Source organism: Idiotropiscis lumnitzeri, chromosome 5 (assembly GCF_059441095.1).
Source record: "Idiotropiscis lumnitzeri isolate Australia: NSW breed Sydney's pygmy pipehorse chromosome 5, RoL_Ilum_1.0, whole genome shotgun sequence".
NCBI classification, from domain to species: domain Eukaryota; kingdom Metazoa; phylum Chordata; class Actinopteri; order Syngnathiformes; family Syngnathidae; genus Idiotropiscis; species Idiotropiscis lumnitzeri.
In genome coordinates, this window is record NC_142395.1 from 13303606 (window position 1) to 13314571 (window position 10966).

At 44.3% G+C, this 10966-nt stretch overlaps 1 protein-coding gene across 1 annotated transcript in view; it reads left to right on the forward strand.

Moving 5' to 3' along the window:
- Positions 1 to 7166, forward strand: part of hcn4 (hyperpolarization activated cyclic nucleotide-gated potassium channel 4) — a 98962-nt gene extending 91796 nt beyond the window's left edge. Inside the window, exon 8 of the mRNA XM_088296692.1 lies at positions 1606 to 7166. Coding sequence (XP_088152818.1) covers positions 1606 to 4064 — 2459 coding nt within the window. The 3' untranslated portion in view covers positions 4065 to 7166. The remainder of the gene's footprint in view (positions 1 to 1605) is intronic.
- Positions 7167 to 10966: the final 3800 nt, after the last annotated feature.

Sequence of the window (10966 nt, forward strand, 5' to 3'; positions counted from 1 at the left end):
AGATTGTCTCCTGCGTGCGTCCCTTTCTCCTGCCTGTGCATCCCTCTCTCCCTTAATAAAGTCACCGGCGTACCGTATAGCGCTGACGCACAAATTAATGACTTCGTCGATGGACTCGCAACAATCTGATTAGAGGTTTTGCGAGCGATTAGCAAGCAGGTGGATGGCGGGGGGTGGGGGGGATGATGCGGGGTCGTCCTCGGAGGAAGCACCCCAGCCGCATATAGAGAGCAGTCAAAACAGACGGCTTGATCTGCATCTAATTGCATTTGGTATATCTCGGGCTTACTCAGGCTGGAATTGAGAATGGCAGGCCTGCGAATTGACCCTGTCGCCGCTCCACGACGGCTAATGGACTTAGAGGTCAGAGTTTTGTGCGGTTTCTGAGGGAGGTGGAGTCGACGTGTCCCTTTGACCTTGTTTAGTCTTGACAGACGTGACTTTGAGAACGGTGTCGACAAGCTCATAACAATTCTAAATCAAGTGCAAAGTAAAGAATCGGAACAACTGCAATAAAAGTAAAAAAAAACAAAACAACGAAACCTCAAATCGTCATAGGATTTTATTTTTATTACTATTTTTGGATACGATATTTTGGGGATATTGAAAGATCACGCCATCTTATTTTAAAAATGTTTTTTGTTTAAAAAAAAATTCAATTAGCTGCCCTATTGTCTATTGCATTATTTTATTTTACAAACATTTAAGTAACATTAAATAGTATCTTGATGGATTGGTTCATCAAATAATAATTGCATTTATCGTATTTACCTAACTCGATTGCCCGCTTTGCATCAATGAAATTTTAATTATTAATATTAATAATTATAATCTTATTTGTATCTTTTTGATTGCTTACTCCACTTTGCTCTTAATGATCACTGTGACAGATATTTTACGTCATTCATTTTCCATCAAGGCGGCATAAGTGACTTGATGCATTGAACCACATTGAAAGTCACAAGAAATTAAAGAAAAAAAAAATAAACAAAATGAATAAATTAATCCAATGCAATTTTCAATTTACATTTTTGACTATATGGTTACACTCAATAAATATGTTTCCAATAACATTTCACATTTTTTAATTTGATTTTGTGAATTACACATTTGCAATGCATTTGTTTGACTTTATAATTTCTTCTTTTTGCCACCCCACATGAATATGCATCGACTCACGGAAAGCTTTGTTTGGATTTTGTCCCTACGTTACTATGGAAGCGCACAGTCAGAGCTCCTGAGACAAAGAGCGCCTCCACCTTGAGGCTGTCATGCTTTTAGAGCGACTGTCTCTGGGTGCTTGTCTCCCACCTGTCTTTTATTGTTGTTTCTCTTTGTCTCCACTCTGTTTGTCTTCGCCATTGCATTCTGCAATCTCTTTGTTCTCTCTTTTCTGAATATTTTGCTGTGATTCCTCCGTACACATCGGCCCTTTTGCGCTAACTTCCACAGGCGAGGGACACTATTAAATAACGTCGCTTCAGTACATAAAAATGTCAGCTGAGCACTATCTGTTCACAAGATATACTCATTCTTGATTTTTTTTCCCCCTCCCTTTCTTTCTCTCCTGTCACTGTGTGTCTGTTTCTTCGCATGCTTTGATAGGCAAGAAAAACTCCATCCTGCAGCATAAGGTGCAGCATGACCTTAGTTCGGGTGTCCTCAACTACCAGGAGAATGAAATCATCCAACAAATTGTGCAGCACGACAGGGACATGGCCCACTGTGCTCACCTCCTGCAGAACGCCCCTCCCCAGACGCCACCTTCGCCCACACCCGTCATCTGGGCCCCACTAATCCAGGCGCCTCTCCAGGCGGCCGCCGCCACCACCTCGGTCGCCATCGCTCTCACACACCATCCGCACCTCCCACCGACTCTCTTCAGGCCTCCGGTTTCAGTGCTGGGGTCCCTGAAGGATCCCCCCGGTCGGCAAAAGAAGTTTCACACATTTGGTCCATCATCGCCAGCTCCTGAGTCTGCTGTGGATTCTCCCGCCAGCACACCTTCGAAACGACGCACCGGCGTGGACATGTCCTTACTGGCCTCTTTTCAGGCTCAGCATGTAGCATCAGGTTCAGGGGCGACTAGCTCTAGCCAACAGGGTTCAGGTATTGGAGGTCACCGTGGACTGAGTGAGATAAAGTCAGGGTTTAACGCAAGCGGGTCCTCGGCGCTTCCTCGCAGACCGTATTCGTCGTCCGGTTCGCCCACGTCGAGTTTGGCCCAGCTACACTCTCAACCGCAGCATCAGCAGCCTTTTCGCTCCACCACCCCGCCTTTATCCAATTTCTTCCACCAAACATCGACAGTCGGAAGCACAGGGTCGGGAATAAGCGCAAGTGCAGCCGGGGCCTGTGGCGGTGCAACAGACTGGTCTCTAGGTGGAGCATTAGGAGGGTCTTTGGAAGGGGCGAGTGGGGGTGACGGCGGATGGGCCGGTGAGGATTTTACAGCGGCGGCGCCAGAAGTGAGTTCGCTTAAACTCTTTAGATTGGGAGCAGCCCACAGTGGATCAGTGGGGGGTATCTCAGGGGAATCACTGGGTGGTATTTCTGATGGATCAATGGGTGGTGCCAGTGGTAGATCAACAGCTGGGGTCTCAGGCGGTGTTACCTGTATGCCAGTAGCAGATTCAGCCCGGAAATCTTTGGGAGGGGTCTCGGTTGCATCACTAGGAAGGGCTTCTGGTGAATTATTCATAGGGATGACCACTGGTGGATCATTAGGGAGGTCTTCGGGTGGTTCTTTGGAAGTCACCGCTTTAGAATCAATGTTATCAACCACCACTGCAGGATCATTAGGGAGGTCTTCAGTTGGGACAGCAGGAGAGACCTCTGGAGATTTACTGGTCTCGACAACCGCTTCAGGGTCATTAGCGAGGACTTCTCGTGGGTCAATACGTGGGACTACTGAAATAGTGACCACTAGTGGATCGCTAGGGCGGTCCTCTGTTGGATCTACCGGAGGAGTAGCCGTGGGTCCCCTTATCGGTGTGTCGAGTGACTGTCCAACATCAAATCCTGGAGGAGGATCTCTGGGAAGGGCTTCCAGTGGCGGTGCACCGAGCTACATAGGGGTAAGTGCAAGTGGACCAGGGGAAGTGGGGTTTGCAGCACATAAAAGCAGGACGGCAGAGGGTACAGTAGGGGGCCATGCATCAAGTGGCCCTTCAGGGGGGGCCTCTGGTGGCGCCGCAGTGGGACTTATGTCTTCTTCATGCTGTCAGAGCCCAATATCTACTGGCTCTTCCAGCCCGATGCCAGGACAACATCTTTACAGTCAGCCACCCCCCAAGCCTCCTCAAGTAAGCCCCTTGCAACAATTTGCTGGAGGAGGCAGGACTACAAGTGGTTTAAACCTCCTCCACTCCCCTCCACAAGGCTCTGCATCTTCAAGCAAAGGGTCCAATGGCCAACAGCCCACTGAGGGTTCACCGTCATCACTCGGCCATTTTAGCCTGGCAAGTCTCCAGTCTGGGTTTCTTCCACACCAGTTGTCTTTGGAGAGGTCTGCCTTGGCTTCCCTGGCCCAGTACGGTTCAGCCAACGCCTCGCCATGCCTTACTCCGGTGGCACCCAGCCCAACTATTCAAAGTCCTGTGACAAGCAGGACTTTCCACTTCAGCGACCCATCCAGTGCCACAGGATCCCACAGCTCCCTGCTCATGCCTCAGTCCTCTCTTCCTTCACATACTTCGGTGCAGACACACACTGCAGGAAGAGATCCGCAGCCCGGCCGTTTTTCTGAGGATCTAAAGCTGCTATCTAGCTCGCACCCATCTCTTCCCCAGGAGGTGGCCCAGGCCTTAGGCCACCAAACTGCTTGCGCCTCTGTGGAAACAGGTTATTACCCATCACCCTTCTCCTCACCCACTCTCAAATCCAAACTCTGTAGCTCAGTTCCCGGTCATATGACTCCTCCAATCCAGCTTTCTCCGGGCCACCCCCATCAGACTCACTCCCCCGGAGCCTCGCCGTCTCCGTCGCTCCGGAGGGGCTCCTCTGCCTACTCATCGGATCTAGAAACTCAAGCTGTCCGTTCAAAGCTTCCTTCAAATTTGTGAGGATTGATCACACCCTCCTGTGCTCCTCCAAACTGAAACGCGCACAAACGTTTTCACGTGTGGGATTGGTTTCATTTTCTTTTTTTCAGATGTCACTGTGTTCCGCCTTTGATTTGACCTTCAACTCGCTGTGATTCAATAGACACTTTACCAGGTAACACTGTTTCATGCTTTGTCCTATTCTTATTTCTACGCCATGTATATAGATAGAGGTATATTTAAGTGATACGTTATTCAAAGGAGGGTGTGAAAATGATCTCTATTTAAAGGACCGTTTTTCTTTCTTTTACGGGAGAGGGCAGTTCAATACACAAATACTCATTTTGTCTGCAGGCACCTATGCACTAACACCTGCATCAAAAGCTTTTTGTGTGTCGCAACAACAGTGATCTAAATTCCTTTTTTTTTTTTTTTTGCTAAAACGATACATGTCATACGGGATCGCATATTGTTGATTCTCAAATGTATAGACTGTGCTTATTTATCATGTGTATGTGTATACCTTTTGAAAGCTTATGACAAAAAGATTTTAGGAAACCAAAAAAGACTTCCAGTAAGGTATATCCCTTTGACCCCTTATTTTATATCACTTTATTGTAATAACATTATAATAATGATAATGTTTTTGAAAGCAGGGCGAGGAGGGGCGCAAGTGAGCAAGCCTCCATTTCAACGTGGAGATAACTGCAGCATGTGTGTCCCAACAAACTCACTTTGTCTTCCGAAATCATGCCGCTTAACGTGTGTCCGACGCCCGTGTCATTTGGTTCTTCCTGAATGTGTGCGGCTGTTCGTGTTGCGCGAGTGTGCGACTCTGCGAGAACAGTCAGACGCAAGGCAAGACGTTGCCTTTTTTTTTTCATGCTAAATAAGAAGGACTTTCATTAAGCACAGGTTGTCTTGTGTTGATTCTCAGTCATCCAGGTCATTGGTGTGACACACAAGCTGTAGTTAACCCTCGAAATTTGACGCAAAGGCAACCGGGCTGCTTAGTGGGTAGTCCATCTGCCTCTGACTCAACTTCAGTGGGTAAACTGCGGCTTGCATGTCGTGCAGAGTACCACTCGGAAAATAAAAAAAAGAAAAGAAATCCAAATGAAAATGTTATTCCTGAGAATTGAAATGAACGGGATCATTAATATGCGCAATATTTCTTCTTCTATGGCTGCTATCGCATCAATGGGCACATCTCTTTAAGATGTTGAATGTATGTACATTTGTTGCCAGTAAAAAAAAAAAAAAAAGTAATTACTGTAGCACCAGACAAGACTGTTCTGCCACTTAAAAATGGCAGTCGGGTGAGGATACGCGGCTCGGATAATGGGTGGATTGATGTTTTCATCAGCAGCCATTTCTTTCGCTAAAGTGGCCTTTGGAAAGAGTTAATTAGCATTATTACATGCTTACAATGACCTGGATATACAACTTGGTAAGTTAAAGTAGCATCTTCCCCAAATGATATCTTGCAATACTTCAAGTGTAGCAGAAAGCATGTGTATAATCATCTTGGTACTGTTGAGACCGTTTGGGCGCGGTGAAGCATAAATTAGTTTGAAAGCTGTTTGTCTCCAAGCATTTTTAATGATTACATTTTTAATTAGATGGGAGAAGCATTTTGAATGTTTAGAATTCTTGTTTTTCATGGCAGGGTTCTAGTGACGAGCTACCTGGAGGAATTTGTATCTTTGAGCGGATGTAGCGCAACTTCCGGTAGCTCAGCTCCTTTAGACCGAAAAGTAGTTGAAATTGAGAGTCTCTGATGGTTTCACTCAATTTTTTGATTAATTAATCAACAATCAGTTCGACTCACTCGATCAAATTCTTGACCAGGAATCAATTGTCATGCCCTTTCTTTGAAAGTCTTTACAATACAGACATCCCAATTTTAGCATCCTAACCAAATTTCTCAAAAGTCGCAGACCCTACAAATCACTTAAAAAGACCATCATGGCACACGTAATGCAATCAGAATTTTATAACTGGTTTAATGAGCAGATCGGGGAGGAAAAATCCGTTTTAACTCAGCCCACACCACAAATTTGGGATGCAGCTGTCGAACGTTTTATTTGGCTCCCCTACTGAAAATTCTATAACAAATGGTCAGGTATTTGGATAAAATGTTTTTTATTTATTTACTTTTTACTGTAGTGAAGACAGTTGACACTGCTTATTATTTTTAGATGTTGAACAATTTATTCTTCAATTGAACCTGTGCATAGCAACACACTACTTTCCTTACGAGTAACATGAATGACATTTTAGACAAATCTACATTCGATTTGAACAACATTGATTTTGGTCCATGAGACGAACCGCAGTAAGTAACACACTTGAGTAAGCCTGCTTTGTTAAATAGTGATCAGTTGAAACGACAACTGTGTCAGGCTGTCGGCATCAAATTCCGCGGAGTCATTTACGTCTACTGCCTTTTAAAAGTAATCTGACGGCTCTCACCAGTTTATGTGAGCGCTGGCAACAGACACTATGATATACAGTGTCAGTATAATGAAGTGTTTTTCATTCTTTTTTTTTTTAAAGCACCATTCATTTGCGATTGTTATTTCCCACCCGCCGGTCGGAACAACTTGAAACTAAACTAGGCATTCATATCCATTTTTGATAAATGAGCTTCAATTTGAAGTTGGCCTTCCTACTGCGTTGGCGGCTTATAACCGTCATGTATAAACAATTGTAGCTGTGGTTACCTTGGCTACTTCTTCTTGGCAGTTTATACATAAATAAGTGAGTACGACAGGCAAAATAAACGCCACAAGCATTTATTGTTCTTTTTTATTTTTTTTAGTCGGACCCAAATTTCTCAAAGACTCATTTCAGTTCCAAATAGGATAATTGTAGAGACTTAAAAAGATTGGGCCTTTGCTGACTTTGATTGCAGGGGATGCGAAAAGCTCAAATTTGGGCCGATTGCCATTTTAGTGAAAAATGAGTCGTGGGCAGACAAGGACGGGGGATGTGCTTCAACGAGCTGGTCTGCAGCACATCACCGATATGCACACGTCCAGGCAGGTTCCTCTCTCACAGCTGAGTCCCCATCAACTCAGTCACAGCAACCTAATTTAACAAGACATGTTTGCAATCCCTTGACCCTCACTGGCTAACATGGAGCCACACACTCGCGCACACGCCCCCACACACGCACGCACAACACACACACACACACACACAGGCACTCTGTGGCTATCTCCCCTCATTAACGCTTCCCCACAAGTCCCTGTAATGCGGTGCAGCAAACAGGCAGGACGAGACACTGCTACGCGTTTACACACATGCAAATCAAATAGCAACAAGGATGCTTCTTAAATACCCTTAAGATTTGATTTCCGAAGAGCAAGCTTTCATTTCACGTGCAGGACTTTGATTGAGCATGCAAATATGCATGCACATCAACACAAGTAACTCGTAGCGCCCCCCAAAAAAAAAAGTATTTTTAGGGTACACATTCAGTCGAGTAAGGGAACAAAATGCAGCAACGTAAATTAGCTTTTGTGGAAACAGGAACACATTTTTAAATGACTGCAAATTGCTCACAATAATGATTCAGTATATGAAAGATTATCAACATTTTATAATGTATGCTATCTAATTTGTTTTCTTAGGAGAAGTCTAAATTATTGAAATTTTTTATCTTTAGGGAATTGAACACTACTAATTGTTACGAATCGGAGCTTCCAGAGCTAAAAATCAGAGCAGGCTTCTCCTACAAGTACTGACACCGTCCTGATAGCGACATTTGATATAAATAAAACTTTCTAAATTTCAAAGGAATTGACTAGGTGTCATGTTTCATCACTACATCTTATTTTGGTTTAGCAAAATCCAATCTCTTCCCTTTGCTCCAAAACTCAAGACTAAATTGTCCATACGCGATGATGTGAGCATTAATGGTTGTTTGGCCAAATGTGCCACGCAATTAGCTGGCATCCAGTCCTCGGTGTCGCCCTCGTCTTTCGACTCCATCGCACCTGCAATACACGGCACATGAGTTGTTTAATAGATTTTATGTGTTGAAACATACCCGGTGACCAACGGGGGGCTTCATGAACTTTCGCTATCGGATAGTAGAACAACATGACTTGTCCTTTAGCTACTCAGCTAAGGTGTTTTTCCAAATTTTATTATTATGATTATGATTATTGGCTGGCGACCAGTTCAGGGTGTACCCCGCCCCTCGCCCAGTCTGCTGGACAGGCTCGAACTCTCTCGTGATCCTAATGAGGATTAGCGCTACAGAAAACGAAAGGATGTTTTCTTTTTACGAAAGTAAAACGCGATTCTCGAGGTAGCACAAAGATTGTATACTATTTGCTACGCTGTATTCGACTTTCAATTTAATTTGGGATTTGAGAGGTTTTGATTTTCATGGGAACCAGCGGGAACCCAGGCAACAAATTGTAACAGCGCACCCAATGACAATCAGAAAGCTGAAGTTGACCGCTTGCGATGATTTTCAACAATTTTGCAGCTGCATTCCACCTTAAAAACGGAGCATGAATTACAACTTGTTCAACCTCCGGGGTGTTGGATATTCTATTAAAAAGTTAGACTAACACTTGTACATCGCTATATTCATGCGCTTCTTTTTGAGTGTGATTGCACCAAGTTGGTTTATTCCTCTGGAATTACATCATATATCACTAACTTTCCTCTTCTAGTGGCTTAAAATCCAAAAGCATTCACCCTGCTGCAGTACTAGTGTGACTCATCACTGTGTGTGGAAAAGTCGTGTCATGAGCCTACTTTACCACCGTCCAGCAGACCAAAGGTTGCGGGGATCGAGCCCTGGGGGGTGCTACGACCGAAAATGGAGTGAACGCGAAAAATAGTTTCGTCTATGCTTAAATCGATTACGATTGCCGTAAGAAGAGTCGGTGAGGGGTGAGGGAGGGGTGCGGAGGCGAATTACCTCCCCCCCTCACAGTGCGACCTTAGAGAGTTTTTGGAAGGCGTTGACGTGGAACCACCGAGGGAAGACAAAGGAGGCCGGCGCACCGCTGGGTGCTCACGCTGTACGGAGACTCGTCACTGGAGGACAAGCTGTAAATTGCTCTGGTGTGGAAGCATGCGAGCAGATTTGAGCGAGGAGATAGTGTCGACTTTGTTTTTTTCAGGGGCGGGAGCGCCAGAAGGCCTTAGTCCGATCTTTTAGAGAGATCAACACAAGCCCAGGATTGATTCGTTGTAGTCTTGTTATGAGATGCGACACCATCTTTGTAAAATCTTGCTTAAAAGCGTGGCATTATTGACGAAGATAGGACTTTTTTTATTGATGACCTTGTGGCTTTGCGTTTAGGTAATGGAAAAAAAAAAAAAAGAATTGGGCGGTGGGTGGGTTCATAATAACAATAATCCTGCGGGTCAAGAACGTTTCCCAACTGGAGGAAGACTTCGTAATCCGTCTTTCCCGGTAAAAACATCAACAAAAAAAAACATGAAAATAACCAAAACCGAAGAAACAAGATTTTCACCTGACAGCAACGTTTCGACTTGAAGGGGATTTGCTATTCCCATCCTCCGAGACAATTTGCGTAACGTACGAGCATGGCTACATCAGCTGGGAATTGAATGAAAAGAAAACAACAAGGAGGCTGACTCACTTTCTCAAGCAGCCTTCACCCATCAGAGCAACACGGCAGTTTGAGGGCAGCGCGGGAACAAAACGACAAGAAAACAATGCAATGAAAAGCAAGCTGACAGTGTGGTGTCCAAACGCTTGCAGCCATCTTATTTGGAAGTCATGTCTTGTGCGGACAAGAGTGTTATTGCCCTCTTTTGGTATTCTTGAGCAAAGTTTTGTGCTCAAGGTGCCACATTTGATTTTTAACAGACGGATGGACCGGGTCATTCGGGTATCCGATCGAAAGCCCCAAAACAAGAAAGAACGACAAAAGGATTCAATAATTCAATACTGTCATTCATTCTTTGTTATTTTTATGTTTTCTGTCTTTGGGCAAGACGTTGGGTGCACCTCAGACTTGGCGGCAGAAAATTATAGAGCACATCTTGGCAAACAAGCATTCTCTTTACGGACAATTAGGAGTGTTCGTTTTACCAAATGTGTGCATTTGAAATGTGGGCGGAAGCGGAAGAAACCTACACATGCACGGGGAGAACATGCAAAGGGCTTCCAGGGAGACCCGAGCCACGATTCAAATCATAAACCTCAGAAGTGAGGAAGACACGCCAACTGTTCATCATCACCCTATTTTTTATAATGAATGCACCGATAAAACCAGAGCTGGGCACTTGACCCTTTTTTGCCGGTCAGTCCAGCGCCCTCTGGCCGCCCTTTTTTAAAATATCCCCCCCCCCTTACCCGAAAAATGGAGACATTAACCAATTAATTAACAAAATATATATTTGTTAAATGATATGATTTTGAAATTGCTTGAATTACTGACAGCGTCGAGTCACAGAATTCTTAAATAATGATGAATGTTTGGACTATTTTCGCGATGTTTACACTACGATAACAATTAATCGGAATCCTGCTAATATGAAACCAGCTTGGATTAATTTGCAATATCACAGGCTGTCCTGTGCAACATTTGCATCGTCTCGCTAGGGTTTTTCCCACATTCCTGATCAAACGTGCTTTAGCTTTATTGAAGACTCAAAATCACTTTTTTTGTTCTTAAAGGAGTTATAGCTTTTCCTCTTTAAAAATAAGTATTTGTTTTAGTTGTGTTGTAGCTGGTTTCACAAAATGTATGTGATTTATAATTCCAACGCAATTTTTGGGTCCATCTGACAGTTATCTTTTATTGGTGTTGGTTTTATAAGAGGAGCCTCCCGTGGAAAGGTAAATATAAGATGAAATAAGCGCAAGCCATGCAGAAAAAAGAATGAATGAATCGTCTGCGCCATTCCACCGAGCCCCCCAC